General features: G+C 54.6%; 1 protein-coding gene across 1 annotated transcript in view; it reads right to left on the reverse strand.

Annotated features, from left to right (window-relative positions):
• Positions 1-14,934: 14,934 nt before the first annotated feature.
• The window catches only part of LOC119095086 (annexin-B12-like), a 9,421-nt gene continuing 6,684 nt past the window's right edge, over positions 14,935-17,671 (reverse strand). Inside the window, exons 2-4 of the mRNA XM_037217978.1 lie at positions 17,424-17,532; positions 17,124-17,188; positions 14,935-15,068 (exon numbers count right to left, since the gene is read on the reverse strand). Of these exons, the coding sequence (XP_037073873.1) occupies positions 14,935-15,068; positions 17,124-17,188; positions 17,424-17,532 (308 nt within the window). The remainder of the gene's footprint in view (positions 15,069-17,123; positions 17,189-17,423; positions 17,533-17,671) is intronic.

Raw genomic sequence — 17,671 nt, forward strand, 5'->3', positions numbered from 1 at the left:
CACAACACTCATCTACGAATATAGGCGCCCAAAGCCAGCGTACAAACCAGGAGCAATCGGGCCCAAATGCCCAGCTATAAAACAGGAAAAAGGTAGGCTAAAGGAAGGCGGATCAGAGCCGGCACAGATTAAGCACGGGCCAACCGGTCGGGCTGGCCGAGCCTTCCCGCAACGGTACGCCAGAGACTGTACCGACCGTGCCAGAGCTCGTACTGGGTGTTCCCGTTTTGCCGATCGGCCAAATTGACGATCGACGGCGGCTGGAGCATCTGTGCACTCGAAGGCGAGCCCCCGTCGCGAGTGGTCGTGGCTGGAGCGGAGACGGTGCGGCGGAGTCACCCGAGACGCCTGCTGCCAGCGGCCGGCGGCACGCTCCGGCTGCCGGTGCAGGTTTGGCCGGGAGGTGGTGACTATGGTGCTGGGGGTGGCGAGGGATTACTCAGAATCGGTGCTGAGTTGGGTGTGGTTGGTGGTGTGTTGAGTGTGGCTGGTGTCGCGGGGGCGCTGCGTCTGGCCTCAGGCTATGACGCTTTGAGTGTTGCGGCATCGGTTTTGAAGACTGGTTTGGCACAGCTTGTGGGCAAGCGCGAAAACTTCAATGCGGCAGTACCACATATCTTTTAGATAGCAGCGCGATACAGAAAGCTATCACCAGGGTCGTTGTGGTGGGTACTTCGGGTCGTTCGACATTGGCTTTCGTGCAGCTATAATAACAATGTTCTTTGAGACGCATCGTTTTGGATGCACTCTTACACAAGTCTGGCCTACAGCTGTTTTTTTTCATTTGTAAGCACTCGTTTTCTGATCCTTTGAAAAAAGTATCTATTGCAATTAGACATAGTGGTCTCTGTTATACCGATGCTGGTAACATGTGCATCTTATATGAGCTCTGGTGTGTACATGTTCTGTCACTTCGAGACAGGTCTGATGCTGACATGTCAACAAATAGGTCCTTGTATCTTGTTTCAATAATGAGGTTACGCTGTTAGCCACATTAGGAAGTGTACGATGATTCGTGACGTGCAAAGATCGCATGTCACACTTACTTAAACAAGTTCATTCGCATAATGCATTGCCATGGGTCATCGTAAGCAATACAAAGCAGCCAATTTCGATATATTGGATTTGCGCTGTTATAGGCTGTCACCGGCATTACAGGCATTATGTTGACATTTACAGCTTGTAACTTGCGGGCAGTGTATCATACGTTTCCCCTCGTGCTTGTGGACTCTATTACTCTGTTTTGGCGATATAGATGGTATTTTTTTGCAATCTGAATTGTCTTTCTCACGTATCACGTATTCCCAGCATTGCTGAGATTCGCCACTTAGTATGCGTCTGGTGTCATTCGATGATCACATACTTCGGAAACCGTTGTTTTTCGAAATTTTTGTACAGGATGATCCCAAAGGTAATCGCCTCAGTAGTTCTAAAGGTTTGGAAAAGATGAAGAGAGGAGCCAAGCCAACAATCTGCAGGTTTCAGTTTTGCACGATTCCGTAAAGCATGTCAGCTCACATCGTTGCGTTCTCATGTTACAGTAACAATGATCAGTCTCGTCAAAGCGACCCGTGGCTGATCGTCACCGCTCACGAAAACGTCTCTCTTGATGCCCTGGTCATTGGCAACCATGTTACAGTTATGTTCGCCGCCACCGAGGTTTACCCCAAATGATAGGGACGCTCCGCTTTTTTACCTTTCAAAGCACCTCTTTGGTTCATCCGTGACACTGATGACATGGTGCCTGAATATACACTGCGACTGGCATCTCCCCCGGGGTGACGCGAACGACGGTCTACAGCTACAAGCCCACGCTTTCTTCACGGTCATGGTCAACGCCTCCTTTACTGGCCGCCGCTGCTGTACTGGCCGTGCCGCCGCTGGCACGACCACCTGCTTCTACCACCACCATTGGTGTAGCCGTTGGAGAGAGGGGGTGGGGCGGGCAATCGTGTCACTCAAAAATAAATTATTTGTTTAAGCCTTGTCGGAAAATGATTCCGTGTTTACACATGTCTGTTAAAACGTCATTACAAGATAGACTGCCCGCCCCCCCCCCCCCCCTCCTTCGATCCGATCAGTCTCTTATGTCTACATTGTGTCCGCAACCATGACGGCCACTGCCGTAAATCCTCCACCAATGCCGCTTTACAGTTGCCTCCTACCCCTCCTTCTCGTCATTGTCTTCGTCGTCCTCATCCTCTCCTTCCTCCTCCTCCTCCCCTCCTCCTCCTTGTCGGCGGCACATCCGGCCGGTGTGCCACTTCCCAGCCGGGCGTCTTTTTGTGGCGCCCGCCAGCTGACCCGCTGGCCTGAATCCGTGACCGCCGGCCGGCCGGCTGGGCCGGGACGGGCCGCACGCGCCGCCGCCGCCGCCGCCGCCGCCGCCGCCACCGGCCGGCGGCGGCGGCGGCGGCGGCGGCAGGGAATCACGGATGGCTGGAGCTCATGGGGACTGACTGGCGCGGGGGGAGGGGATGGAGGGCCCGTTATGAGGGGATGGGGCCGTGCGGATGGGCTGGCGCGGAGGGGATGGAGGAGACGGCCGACGAGTTACGGGCCATTGTGTAGAGGCGACAAAAGTGGTGGTCGGGTCAGTGACCTCTGTGGCGTACGGGAAAAGGCGCGTTCTGCCGGTCTTACTCTGACGGGAAAAGAGAGAAAGCGTGGATGAACAGACAGGTTAACGACCTCTCCGGAATATGGGAGACGGTACAGCGTGTTCACAGCACCAAGAGGGGAGAGCACACTCACCAACAGACGGGGGTCAACGACCTCTGCTGGCCGCTTTCATGCCTCCCGGGAAAAGAAAGGCCCGCATAACGATAGCGATCCCCGACACACGAGCTGCCCTGCTTCGCCTCCGCTCGGCCAGTGGTGCGTTGCACGGCCGCTGGCCAGGGGAGAGGGCGAGTGCCTCGTCTGCGCTCTGTCCTGACGCCCGGCCAGCCGCGCCGGCGGCGGCGGTACCAGCGGCGGCGGCGGCGGCGGCGGCGGTGGCGGCGGTGCCAGCCGCTGGGCTGCCGGGCACCGCTGAGAAAGTAGAGCGCACGGCCGTTAAGCCGCATTGTTGTACACGCGCCGTGCGCTACATCGGGCGGCGTCGAATCCGTTGCAGGTCATGCCGGCGGGCAGCGGCCGAGCCATGATGGACGGAGTGGCGGGTCACGTGTTGTCTCACGCGGCTCCGGTCACATGGGCGTGGTCACGTTGGAGGCCTGCAGGAATTCGGTTGCACTGTATCGGGGTGACGTGCAAAACTTGCGAGGCGAGGCAGCCGCGGTCAATTGCGGGAGGCTGCATCGGTCAGTGAACTCTATCCTAGTAACGAAAATTGATTCTTTTATTTCTGACAAAGGCAAGATTTAAAGACATCATTTCGGGGCCGGTGAGTGCAAGATACTGAAATGCCTGTGCCGGCCTGAAACGATAAAGTTACAGACATTTTTCTCAAAGGTACAATGTTTTTCATTGCAAAAAAACCTATTAGCTGGCATATGATCAGATGCCTTTCCTCGTGTGCTGGTGTAAAAACGCCATGGCATGTTTCCAAGCTGTTTTAAGCACATTCCGTGCGCAAAGTGTGCGAAGACGATACACGCACGATGCGATAGCGCATTTTGCAAGGAAGCAATACGTCAGCGGGTCCGCTTTCTCGAGGAGCAACGGCAGAATGGCATGCTGAAAGATGTATGCCGTGGTTTTTGCGGCACATCTTTTTTGGGATTTAAAAGCTCACAGACGCTGCGCAAAGCTTGCCGTTCATGTGACCTGCACTAAATTCTGTCATATCGATGTCTAGTGCAATTGTTCTCAAATGGTTGGGCGATGTCAATCTTTGTCTGGGTTCGTTGTGCCATTTTCAAAATACAGAGCCGTTTTTGACGCTCAACAGTGTCGGTACGCCTATCGCAGTCTATCAAGATTCTGAAAGCAATTCCAAACAAGGGTTACAGCCAAGGTTGAGCCCACTCCAACTGTCAGTCGGTCACTCAGTTGCCTTGTGTCTTCAGTGCTGACTGCGCAATGTTTTTGTTAGCGTAAGTAATATTTGTGGCGAATGTCAGCTTTCTGTGCGCGTCTTCACCGTTCAAGGTCAGTTCGTTCCGCCGTTCACTTGTCACTTCAACCCCGGCTCAATATCTCAAACTGCGCCCCCTTTCCACGAGTCCCTGTTCGTCCCACATCCTAGTTGCCAGAGCGTGGCTGCCGCCTCCCACCCCCTCCCCTCCACCCCCACACCGGAGAGATCCAAAGCCTCCAGCGCGCCGGCCACGCGCCCGTCCCAGGGCCTTTTCTCCTCTCATGCGCCGCCTTCCTGTTCCACATCCCGAGCCTTCCCGACAGGCCGGCCAGCGGCGTGGCCGCTTTCTCCGCCACGAAAGTCAGCCGGTTTCACATTCATTAGCCTAAAAAATCGGGGCTAGCCGACGGCGGTCGGCGCCTCTCGGGGTCAGGAGGTCAGGGCCTGGTCGGCGCGCCGGCGTGGCGTCCGCCAGTGTCGGCCCGGGCGGCGGCGGAGCCAGTCGTGGGCCGACGTCCGCTCCGGCCGGCTGGTGGCGGGCGCGGTGCAGCACCGACGGCGGCGTGGTGCTCTGGCGCAGCAGGCGATCTTCAGTGTTCTGGTGCTGCAGGTGGATAGGTCCGCGGCGCTGCCATGGCGGTCCGTGTTGTGCGTCGGTCCGGGCGCTGGACGGGTCCAGCTGTCCGGCAGATCTGTCCCGAGGGTCTCGCGCTACGCAAGCCCCGGTTCTGACCGGTCCGGCGCCTGGTTCCGAGCCGCGGGCTCGCGCTCCAGCTCGCCGACCGCAGCGCCGGCGAGCCTCAGCCCCGGTCCGCGCTGGACTGCGGTTCGGCCTGGTGGTCCGTGTCCGTGGTCCGCGTCCGTGGTCCGTTGTTCCGCCGCACCGGTGACGCTCGGTGGGCGCGGCCAGTGGCGGTGACCTCCATCTCCGTCTGGTCATCAGCCGGCCGGTCGAGAGGCCTGATGAAGCGTGCAGCGTCTGCGGCAGACGGCGCAGCTGGTGCGCCGGTCCCAGGCAGTGGCAGTGAGCTCAAGAACCGGCGGTGATCGGCTGGCATCCTGGCACGGATGGCCTCCTCTCAAGTCTTCAACTTCTTTTTTGCATATATGTTTCTTTCTTTATTCTTGTTCAGCTTCGTTCACAGCCTTAATTTTCTTTAGCTTACTTTAATTGTAGCAACAGTCTCAGTGACGTGCAGCCCTCCATATTATGTGTCAACTGTTTGTTAATGAAATGTTGTTAGTGATTATGTTTTTGGTGACTTCACGCAAATTATCACTGTTTCTTATTAATGGTCATTTGGTTTCAGCTACGATTTCACGAGCTTGTAATTATTGCGGTTAGTCCTGCATGGTAAATACGCGCTCTTTGTGCGCACCTGTATTCAGCTACGCACAAGGTGGCGCTGTACGACGATTGGTGTTTAACATTCATTTGTTCGGTTGTGAAAAACTGTATCTAACCTTCAGTTGCTACCTTATCAATTTACCCCTTTTTCTAAGGGCATCTAGCGCACCGGGAGTGCGTGCTATTCTCGTTTTGTTTTGCCCCACAAGGCAGTTCGCCGCGATTGCAACTGAGGCCTACAACGCTAATGTCCGTCAATCCTCTCGCTGGCAATCAGCCATTCAATGACGACTTTGAACCTTAAGTAAGAGCTGATTGAGAATGACACGTCGTGATCGGCAGCGTCATAAAGCCACACATTGGTTTGCTTTCAGCTCGGCCATGGGCGACGCATCGGTCGCTGACAGCTGGCAACACCGCCGTTCGCATGCGGAGAGCAGACACCTGCCCTGGTCGACTGCAGCGACATCTATCGATTAAAGCCTAGACCAGCCCGCCAGGTTTTTTGTCGCACGTTGTGGTGATGACGCTCTCAGAGCCCAGATCTAGACTTGAGCGGACGCGAGCGTTGCATCAGACTATCCGGCGTCGACCGACCGAAGACCGAGCGACCCTTGGCGGCGGACCGACAGCAGTGACGCTGGACTGACGTCACCGACTGCTCGCTCTATGTTCGGGATTTCTCGGCGGCATCTGCAGTTCTTTACATTGCAATGCCCTTTGAAATCCCGGATGAGAGCGAGCGAGACAGCTGACCTGGAGTGACGTCATCGCCGGACGACGAGTTCCGCGCGTCTGACAACGAGCACGGACCGGACGGGGAGGCTCAATGTCGCTCATGAGCCCGTGCGACGGCCATAATAGGACTGATTGAGTGCGCTCAACCGCCGCTTGTACAGCCTCTGATGATGGCATTAATGATGTTGGCAAAGAGCCAGTCTGGGAACGTTTACTGTGACGGACAGCGTCTGACATCGTTTCAGTGGAGGCGCTGTACGAAGCAGCATCCACCGTGTTTATGTCGCTGTCAAATAACCCGTTACGTGACACACACACACACACACACACACACACAACATACACACACACACACACACACACACACACACACACACACACACACACACACACACACACACACACACACACACACACACACACACACACACACACACACACACACACACACACACACACACACACACGCACACGCACACGCACACGCACACGCACACGCACACGCACACGCACACGCACACGCACACGCACATATATATATATATATATATATATATATATATATATATATATATATATATATTCGGTAGTCGAACTCGCCACCGACAATTCACGTTGAGTTATCGCACACCGACATAGCTGAAGGACGTGCAGCAGATGAATGATGTTTTCCATGCAAGCAACGGGGTCAGAAAGTCGATAACGTCGATGCAGGCAGGGGCTGAGTTATAACGCGCCACCTTTATGCTGCCGCGATGTTAACGCGCATGAACATGTGTAACCAAATAAATATACTCGGTCGTGTCCTTCACGGGATCTCGAAATGATTGCATTTCTGACACACTAAAAGACACGAGCACCTCATTTTTGATGGCTTTGACTTGATTAAAAAGCTGTGCTGCTCTCACTGTTTCCTCAGACAGACAGGGGGCTTGACATTGGCGGTTTCAAAATCCCCAAAACTGTTCATCTTGCATGATGCAAGCGGACGTTATCTCTCCCAGCTCTGCAGCAGTCAGCTGATCACGTGCTCAGTCGCCTTCCGAGCCGCCACTCTAGGCGATTTTTTGGGTAAAGCGCGGGAGAGAACTGCCACCGCGCAATGACCACGGCCATGGAAAAAAGTATTGGCGTTCTGGTCACTTGCACCCAGGCTTCAAATATTTGCCAGGAACAACCTTCTTAAAGGCGATGTGACAAAACGCGGCCCTCTCGGCATTTTAAGAAGCTTAATCGTGATCGGTATGAATGTGTCCATGTGGCCTTGGCTAATTTAGTCACTGACAAAACAAGAAGGATACGAGTAATTAGATGCATGTGTACTGAGCTTCATGGAATACCGCTTATCTCAATACAAACGCCTATAAAACGGACAGCGGGTGTATAAGCATTTTGTAACGGGGAATGTGTGTCACCACGGCCGAACATCACGCATTACGCACTAACTAGCACTTAGTACTGAGCCGAGCCGCCTTCATGAGCCGTCAGCAATGAGCAGCCACAAGACAGCACGAGAACCTGTTTAAAAAAATGTGCAAGCAATCTGAGCAAGGAGCTCAAAGAGCTGTTAGTCATCTGAAAACATTAACTCTCGCCATTATTCACCGCTTTTCCATGACGCGGACTGATAAGGTGGGGCTGAGGCGACAGTGCCGCTTCCAAATTAAGAGCAATAGGTTTTAGCTGAAAACACCTGTGGATTGGTCTTGAAAAGATCTTATGATTGGCGATTGGTTGCACGCTGTTGGTTTGACCATTCACCCTACTATACCAGGTTGAAATCTCAAATTTTCCCGAAAATCGAGCTTTTCTCCTTTTGCATGCACGTATGTACATGCATGCACGTATGTACTTGGCAAACCCTTATAGCGCGGGCTGTTGATCGCGATGCAGTGTTCCTAAAAAACGCCGCCCATCCGCAAACAGAAACACTAGGAGCACGTGTTTGGTGTCAAAACACGCGCAATGGACCCCCATATGGTAATGAAACTTTGGGTGCAATTGCATGGCATGCTGGAGAGGAAAGGCATCTTCAAAATGGCTCAAGCGGGGTCGCATCGGCCCCTCCCCTTCCCACCCTCCCCCTCCCGCCGCCCCCTGCATCGGGACGAAGGGTACGGGGACGCAACCAAAAAGTGGTAGACTCTCAAGCCACCCATGTAATGATGTAAATATGACAAAATATTAAATCAAGTACACGTTACATGTTATCGATTACAGAGCATGGCTCCTTGCGTACAATGCACTGCGGCCGCGTGCTACATAGACCTTGGCATCCACATCCAACGTTGAAAGGCTCCCCAGTGTTGGTGTCCGCGAAATCTGTTGAAAAATAATAAAATTGCAACAGACAGCGAATATGAGACGCAAAATTCATAGGCTCGGCACTACGGGATTCACCGAGCGCTAGACTTTCATCGGACGACGGTAATTCCAAGTTTTTTTTTGGAATATGTCAAGGTTTTCGTTAAGTAGCATTTTGTAAGAGTTAATCATGTGCTCTGTTTACCCCCGTTTACTGCAAAAAACGATACCAATCTCATCTTCATGCTTCCACTCCGTAATAGCTGAGATCCTTGGCAACTGTCCGCTGTTCAAAAGAAGAGCATCCCTGCTTACGAGAGCGCGGTCGTGCTTTGGCCGTACTTGTTGGAGATCTTACGTGAGGTTCTAATCGGACTGATCCCGGGCAGGCCACGCATCAGATCGGCGCTGCAAGCCAGACACGAAGCCTTCTGTCGGGGTCGAGCAGCGGCATAGTTCTTCGGAAAAACTACTAGCAAATAACTGTTGAGCGGTGCGCCAACTACGCGTCAGGCTTACCCATCGTGCGATTGCCGGCTGCCGACTACGGCAGGGTAATGTCGACCTCTTCTAGCGCGTCAGGCTGACCAGCTGCACGGCTCCGACCCCGGTGGGGGTGAGGTGGACCTCCCTCCAGCTCGTCAGGCTGACCCGCCGCAAGGTGCCAGCTCCGACCCCCGGCAGGGGTGAGATGGACCTCCTTCAGCGCGTCAGGCTGACCCGCTGTGTGGAGCCGGCTCCTGACCCCGGCGAGGGTAAGGCAGGCTCCTCCAGCGCGTCGGGCTGACCCGCTGCACGGTGCCGGTTCCGACCCCCGCTGGGGGTGAGGCAGGCCTCCTCCAGCTCGTCAGGCTGACCCGCCGCACGGTGCCGGTTCCGACCCCGCTGGGGGTGAGGTGGACCTCCTCCAGCGCGCCGGGCTGACCCGCTGCACGGTGCCGGCGCCGTCCTGGGCGAGGGTAAGGCGAACGAACCTCCAGCGCGTCGCGGCTGGCGCGGGCGCGCAGCTGAGGCACGGACATCCGCGGGGAGGGTGGGATCATCCGACATCGGCCCTCGACGAACTGCTCGGTGGAGCACTTGTCTAGTGTGGTCTGGTCTGGTCTGGTCTGGTCTAAGAGAGAGGACTGGTCTGCGACCGGCCGGGTGCGCCGACGGACTTGAGACGGTTGGCGGTGGAGGGATGCGAGATGGAGATGTCGGCACGGGGCCCGGCTCGACGGGCCAAACACGTCCGGGGCTCATGATGTCCCACAGCTGGTTCGGGATAAACACCGCTCAGGCGACGCTGGAGGAAAGTGCCGTTGAAGACTTCAGCGACCGAGTTCGAAGGTGTGGAAGCATCGCGATCTGGGTCTCTGACAACCGAACCGTACGAGAGGAGTATAGGCAGGAGCACAGGAATGCATCCATTATAGTGATTCGGGCTGTGACGAAGTTGTCCACTTTTTCCATAATGGGACAGGCGTCGTGATTCCGGAGAGCACCTTCTACGTCCGACAACAGCAAAGGAGCGGAAAGATTGACACCATTGTCCAACTGACCGCGCGTAGTGCTACGACACGCTAATGGGCGGGCAGAATTAGTAGAGATTACCATTTTGCTTCAGTCCTCCATTATGCTCCCTTTTGCCTAATGACACATTTTGCAACACACTTAGGGTGTTCTCGACTCCCTTCGAGCCCATGCTAAGGCCAAAACTGTTTTGGGATGCGTTGAAAATACCGCGGGGAAGGCTGCAGGGCAGCGGGCGGCTGGCTTACACCAGGAAAGACGCGTGGGTGCTACCGATGCCGAGGAAGTGCCAGGTCTGCATGCGTTGAAATACAAAAGTTCGTGGCTAATCCATTCGCTCCAACAGTCTTTCCACTACAGATGTTCGCAGCGTTTCATCACGTTGTTTTAACAGCGCTCTGACACAGTGTCAACCAGCAGGGCTAGATCGTAGATAAGGCAGGAATGAGAGCGGCTCATGGTGAAAGAACATGTCTGCGTGTCCATTAACAGGCTGGATAGCGCGTCATGTCTGACGGTCGACATCTGAAGCGAAAAACGAACGTATTAAGCCACTGAAAGACCAGTGTGGCAAGCATTAGATGAGATACAAGAAGACCTGGGTCGTGCTATGAACAGCGCACAAAACAATACAATGCCTAGTGGATGCCCAAGAATCTTATCAAACCAAAGCGAAGACGGGATGAGAACTAAAACCGTTCCTGATAGCTGATGTTCTACTTTCTACGAGTTCTTTGTACGTGAGCTCTACTTCGCCACCTAATTAAAGAAACTTGTCCTTACCTTATTCGTGAATCAAGTCTGATCCACTCATCCTACTTGAACCAGGCTAAAAAGCAGGGTGAGGAGCAGGACGGGCTAATCTATAATGCATCTGAGCCAGCCAGCCGCTCCATATATCACTCTGGCAACCAGTAGGATGTCGTTTGTAGCGGGGGACGGGTGAGGTGATAGCAGATATCAGAGCCATCGCCATGCACTTGTCGCCAAAGAATGGAAAGAATGGAAGAATGGATGAGAAGAATGGACAGAAATGAAGACATGGATCTGTTTCCGACCCACGTTCTGCACCTTGTTTGCGGTTTGAAAATTGCACGTTTCCCGTGCTAAACGAAAGGGGAGCTGAAGCAGACATGATATCCAACGTCGCAGAAATTCATCGCCAGAGCAGACGACCAGCATTTACAGAACTAAACTTTTTGTTACTGCAAACTACGTGGCCGCGCAATTAGCAGCTGCAAAGACCTAAGCATGTCAAAAGCGTAATTGCTCACAACGGAAGAATGGGCCCACAAAATTTGTGGCGGCGCCACTCACTGCAATGGCTGCCACATGAGAAAGCAGGCTGATATTACCATCACTATGCGACCGAAACCTAGCAGATGTTTCCACGATTCAGGCATGCAGGTGCGAGGATGCTGATTTGCGCCATCTCGCCACACGTGACGATAAAGGAAAGCGTTACAGGCAATGACCAACGCATGTCGTTTGCCAGTCTTGTACTTCGATGCACTCACGTGCCTGTGACGAGAGGACAAGTCTACCGGGAGGTAAGTATCCATGGTTTTAGTGGCCGCATCGGCACGCTAAAAAGCGGCGGAAGCTGAGGAAGGTGGCGCTGGAAACAGCATCCTATTTTCTAAAATAAATAGCACTGGCCTCATAACCATGCATGGGAAGATGGGATTAAAACAGCCTTTGCCACCCTCCGGCATCTCCTCCCGCTCAGAGGCTCTCCTGCTGCTGATTATGTGATTCGCGTGACTTGCGTGACAGTGGGTGGTAGTTGTTCGTGACTCTTTACGAGACTTGTCACGGTAATAACGGGCTTCACCGCGCCATAATAGAATCAACTTTCCATCGGCATTAACAAAACATGTAACATGCCTTTGTTGTTTGAACAGTTGTTTGGGTGTACGCTCCAGTCGTAGGGTACGCACTAACTATTCTGGATCAGCTTCCTTTGAGTATCACTCTGTGCACCTCCCCGAACCTCAAAAGACATGGCATGGAGACATGGAGAGACATGACATGGAGACATGAAGACAGACATGGAGATGCACCGTCCGGCCGTCATGGCTGAGTCTCACGCATTACAATGCGAGTCAGCGGAAACATTCGTAACGTAACGGTGATCAATGGCGACTGGCCTGGTTCGAAACATGTGCACATGAAGCGAGAACGTAGAGCACCCCGCCGTTTGACTCCCGCCGCCGAAACGCCACCTCTCCGCCGCAGCCGACCACAGAGGCGTGGCTTGACCTGACCTGACCTGACTCGAGGGCAGGTCGACCTACATGTCTGTGTTTATGCCCTTGGGGCACGGCACGGGTCGCCCCGGCACCCCGACCCTCAGGCCAAGGGGACACTTGAGCCGTGTTTGTTCTGGTCTGTGGCTCTCCTGCAGTGGTGTCGCGCGTCTCCGACTGGCCCGTGCCACGTGGGTGGCCCTACGTGACGCCGCGAACGGAGAAATAGTGCATGTATGTGCGTGGCTGTGTCCCCAGACAACAATTGTGTGCTGGTTCAACCAAGCAGCAAAAACATACAGAGCTCCCCCCACCCCCCCCCCCCCCCCCAAACACCGACGTTAGACCACTTGTGCCTCTCAGTTCAAAGGCTCATGCTTTCGGTACAGGTAGTGTATTGTAGGATATCAGCACACCTACAGGGCACTCTTGCGACGCATATCATACCCTATTTACCGAAGCATGAACGACCATGGCAACGTGTTCCAAAACTCCGTACTAGACACTGCGCAAGTATGGGCTAGTTTAACACGCTCTGTTCTCTAATGACAGCCAATGAGGATTCGCGTAAAGTCGTGACTCAGTATATTGGAATCGCGTGAATGGTGGTCGTTGGTCCTAGAGGTCACCTTATGCTGGTCATTTTGACACTCGCTCTTTACGTTTCGCACATATTGACTTAATCCTGTAACACTGTTCGAACTAGACGAAATTTAACGTATTATTCAGCACCAGGTCGACAAATAGCATGCCATTGCAGCATTTTTACCATGGCAACGGAAAGCATCGCCCCATAAGATAAAAAAACAAGCTACAGACTATTATGTTCGCCCAGAAGCTTCGTTTTGCCGCACACACATAACAGGCCCATCTGCCAGCACCACAGTCGACGCGTGGAACGGTCTAAGCCCCTAAACACATCGCACCGGCATTTAGATCATTAAACCTTCCGCTTCCAGTTCGTGAGGAAGGGCGCAACATGGACATTCCCAGACCTCGCTTATCGTGCACAAAACCGGAGCACCAATACGGAGGTGCGCGAAATATGACGTCACGCGACAAAAGGTGCTGAGTGTTATCATGATCAGTGAAATAGATATTTTTTTAGGATAATGTAACATCCTAATCCACGAGGGTAGATACAATGTTTCCGTCGGGGATAGACACCACAAAACGGTGCGACAGATCACCCAAAACATGAATGCTAATGCAGCATTCGAGGAAATATCCGGTACGCAAAAATAGGCGCCACATGCTTATGCAGGTGGTTGTTCTGCACATTATTCAACGCCACTCACGCTACGCATTTCCGGCAGCTGCGGCACTTATAACAAAACCATGCTTCTCGCAAAGCTCAACACTCGAAATATAGCTCAAAATAAAAATATCTAAAAGTTTTCCTGTTAAAGGGCAAGCACCCAACCACCCCTCATCCGACCGAGGCTCCATTACTCCACCTGCCGCTCTGGACCCTGTCTCCATAGTCCCCTCCTTCCTGCTCGGCGATCCCTGTCTGTCACCCCGCCACGAGCCGTACACGGCCGTCCCATGGCCGAGCAGTCCGGGGACCGCCCCGGCGCCCGGTGCCGCGCGGCCGGGGCTCCTCCTGCGGCCGGGCTCCTGCTGCGGGCGTCGGGGGCGGACGGGCTGGACGCGGTCACTCTTTACGCGTCTGTTGGCGCCCACCAGACGGAGCAGCAGCTTGCGGTTAGTGGCCCGGACGTGTCGCTCTGTCGGCACGGTCACAGGCCGGAAGTCGCTGGCACGGTCGCAGATGAGTCATAGCACTGGTCACAGACGGAGTCATGGCCAGGGTCACAGGCGGAGTCGCAGTCTTGTCACAGACGGAAGTCACAGTCCGGTCACAGACGGAGTCACGGTCCGGTCACAGACGGAGCCATGGCCAGATACAGGCGGAGTCACGGCACGGTCGCAGATGGAGTCACGGCACGGTCGCAGATGAGTCACGGTCCGGTCACCATATGGAGTCACGGTCCGGTCACAGACGGAGTCATGGCTAGGTCACAGGCGGAGTCGCAGTCTTATCACAGACAATCACAGTCCGGGTCACAGGCGGAGTCGCGGTCCGGTCACAGGCGGTGGTCACGGTCCGGACACAGACGGAGTCACGGTCCGGTCACAGACCGGAGTCATGGCCAGGTTGTCACAGACGGAGGTCACGGTCCGGCCTCCACAGACCGACCCCGGCATTCGCCAGTGTGAGTGCCCTTTCCCTCCCCGTCAAAACGTGTTGAGTTTGCGCCGTTGCGACGCCCAGGATCTTTCAGACCTGGGCCAGGTTTCCGCCGTGTTGTGCAGCTTTTTGCACTCGAAAAATTTGAGGCGACTTTGGCCAATCGAAAGTAAAATGCCTGTAATTTGTTTACGTCGCAATATCGTTCACAGCTTTTACGGAAACGCCTATAAGCGCATGCGGCACGCACTACCGTTGAAGCCACGACCTTTATTTTGAATATTGCCCGATTGAGCTGGGCCGGCAGGTTAAGTTCAAATTTCGTCACTGTGCAAGCAGAAACCCGCCCAGCTTCCGGTCCTGCTCGTTTCCGGCTCCGCATCTAACACAGATGCAGATATCCTCAAAGTCAACACGAATATAGAGCTTATGCCGGCTATAATCCACCCGCGAACTAGCCAAGGGAAGGCCCCAGAGGAGACCCGTCAGTAATCGACTAGCGCTGCCACTCACATGGATGTCCTTCTCCAGCGGCTTGCCGAACATTTTGAGGTACTCGTCCTTAATGTTGCCCAGGGTCGATCTCCGCACGAGACACCAGCAGCCGGATCAGGTCCTTGTCGTTGGTGCCGGGTCCCTTCATGGAGCGGTTGAGACGCCCCGCGAAGAACGCCGGCCGGTTCTGCGCCACCGCCACTGCTCGGCGGAAGACCATCGCGGCGACATCTCGTGAGCTGAGTGTGAACTGATCGTGTTGCGGTCGATGGTAGATGGCAAGGAGCATTCGCGTGGTAAAGGTCGAAAACTACATGCTTGGAATGCATAACCTGGGCGTTTTTGAGGGTATGCCGCCATTTGAACGTCAGACATGTCAACGGCACGTGAGGGAACCACAAAGGATGACCGTGTTACTAGTTTATCCCTCGTAGAATGAACAGGAAAATTGAGAGATAGGTGTGGTATTTCGGCTACACGCTTTTATCGAAATGTACACATGTTTAGCAGTCTGTGTGCTGATATACGTTTCGATAGAGGCATGTAGCCGAAAGATCACACCTATTTCTCTATTCTCCTGTTTATCTACGGGGAAAATGGGCTATTAATACTGTCTGGTCTACATGCATAACGTTCCCCACAAATGTACTTGTCTTGCATATCTTGCAAATGTCTTGCAGGCATATCCTCTGGGCCACTTTTGTCTAAAATCACAATGCACGTGTTTACAGGGACAAACCAGTCCGATGTGCCCACTTTCCCTCACTAAATGTAAAGCTGATGTTTTCCAAAATGCGTACCCAACTCAAACCACACGAACCGCTTCGAGACCTCGCTCGCAACGTTCGTGTAAAAGACTACGACATACCACGGGAGGGCGCGGAGAATCGGCCTACTACTTGGGAACAGCGGAATTCATGGCATAAATGGGAACAGACTTTTGTAAACCCTCAAACACCTCTGCACTATTTCTATTTTCATTAGCATTTCTTAGTTACGCGATCGGCCAGGCCCATACGGCGGTCGTGAAGTTTCGGAATATGTTGACACCACGTTAAATGGACCATCGCGACTAAGCACTTATCTAACCAGTGGTTCCCAACGCCGGCGCCACCTATTCATGGCAGACATTTCATAGAGTACAGCCGTCCATTCACGCTCGAGTAAGGCCAAGAAAGCCCTAGAAAACACCGCGAAAAGCAGCGAGATTATTTTTCTGGTAGTAAAGGAATGCTTCCCTGACGGCATGCGCGGATCACAACCACTTTCAAGCTAAAGTTCGACCACCAGGCGCAATGACCCAGCCACCAGGTAAATCTACCCGGCCACCAGGCACATGTAGCCAGCCACCAGGCACATCCAACCAGCCACCAGGCACATCTCACCAGCCACCAGGCACATCTCACCAGCCACCAGGCACATCTAACCAGGCACCAGGCACATCGGCCCAGCCAGCAGACTCTCAAAAGGCCTAGAAATCCCAAAGCCTCGCGCTCATTTGAGGTTGCCTGTTGCCCGTTGCTCACAAGCGCCACTCCGTCACCCTTCAAGGTATAAGCCCGAAGTTGGCTCTAGCCCGCGGCTGGTTCTAGACAACACAGCCAGAGGCAGAGCTGGTGGTTTGACTTCAAAGCGGACTGATTAGTCGGGCATGGAACCGCACACTACGAAACTACGAGGCACGAACTCGGGCGGGGAGGCGGGGAGGCGAGAAGGCAGGGACAGGGGTAGCCAGGGAGGTGGGGAGGTGCGGAGGAGGGGAGCCGTGGAAGAGGAGAGAGACGGCAGAGCGACTGGGAGGCGGGAAGCCGGGGACGAGAGAGGAGGAGCCGGGAGGGCGGAGAGTCGGAGAGGCGGAAATGTGGGGGAGAGGGGTATAGAGGCAGAGCGGCGCGCGACGCAGAGGCGGGAGGTAGGGAGGCGGGGATAAGGGGATGAACGGCCCAGGCGGACGGCGGGTGGGAAGCAGTGAGGAGGGGAGGAAAGGCGAAGAAGAAGACAGGGACGAACGCAAAATAAGCAAAGAATGAAAAACAGAAAAAATAGGCCAAGAACCGACTAGGACTAGAGGGACCGCGTCTGCTCCGCCTCCATCGCCCTGCGGGCTACCGAACCCCGCCAACCACACAGTCACAACTCACCGAGCATGCTCAGCGCCCGACCGTAATCGCCGCGGGTCTCGCTCCGCACGGCCACATGAAACGCTCTGCCGGCCGGCCACACAGGGGGTCACACCGGGGCGGCGGGGTCACCCACCTATGGCGAGCAGGGCGTCCTGGTAGTCGCCGTGCGTCTCGCTCCGCACCGCCTGCTCAAAGGTCCTGTCGGGGACAGCACGACACGTGAATGAGACGGGTGGAGCCATCTTGTGAAGGCAGCTGACCATGCGAAGGTGGATTGTACAGACCGCCTAGCGAAGCGGCACGCCTCACGCGAAGACGTCCACCAACCACGATGATGACGTTGGGTCCCTCGGCTCATCAAAAAACACTGCCTTACGAACAATTCCGTCTCATCTAAACGCCATCAATGTCGTAGATCCGAGCATCAACCTACTTTTTAGAGATCTTCTCGTAGGCCTGGAAGGTGAGCCGCAGCTGTTCGTAGCTCTGCGTGGCCAGGATCATGTTGAAGGACTTCTCGCTGGTGCCCAGCCGACCCTCGCCTGCCGACGGACACCGGCTCATGTAACACCGGCCGCCGCCTCAGCGGGCAGCGTCCAGCTCACCAGGGAGCGGGACGCTTGGTAACAGGGAGGGCTGGAACCAGTGGGACGGGACGCTGGTCATCGGGAGGGAGCGGAC

This window comes from Pollicipes pollicipes, unplaced genomic scaffold (genome assembly GCF_011947565.3).
Source record: "Pollicipes pollicipes isolate AB1234 unplaced genomic scaffold, Ppol_2.1 Scaffold_4219;HRSCAF=4965_pilon_pilon_pilon, whole genome shotgun sequence".
Lineage (NCBI taxonomy): Eukaryota > Metazoa > Arthropoda > Thecostraca > Pollicipedomorpha > Pollicipedidae > Pollicipes > Pollicipes pollicipes.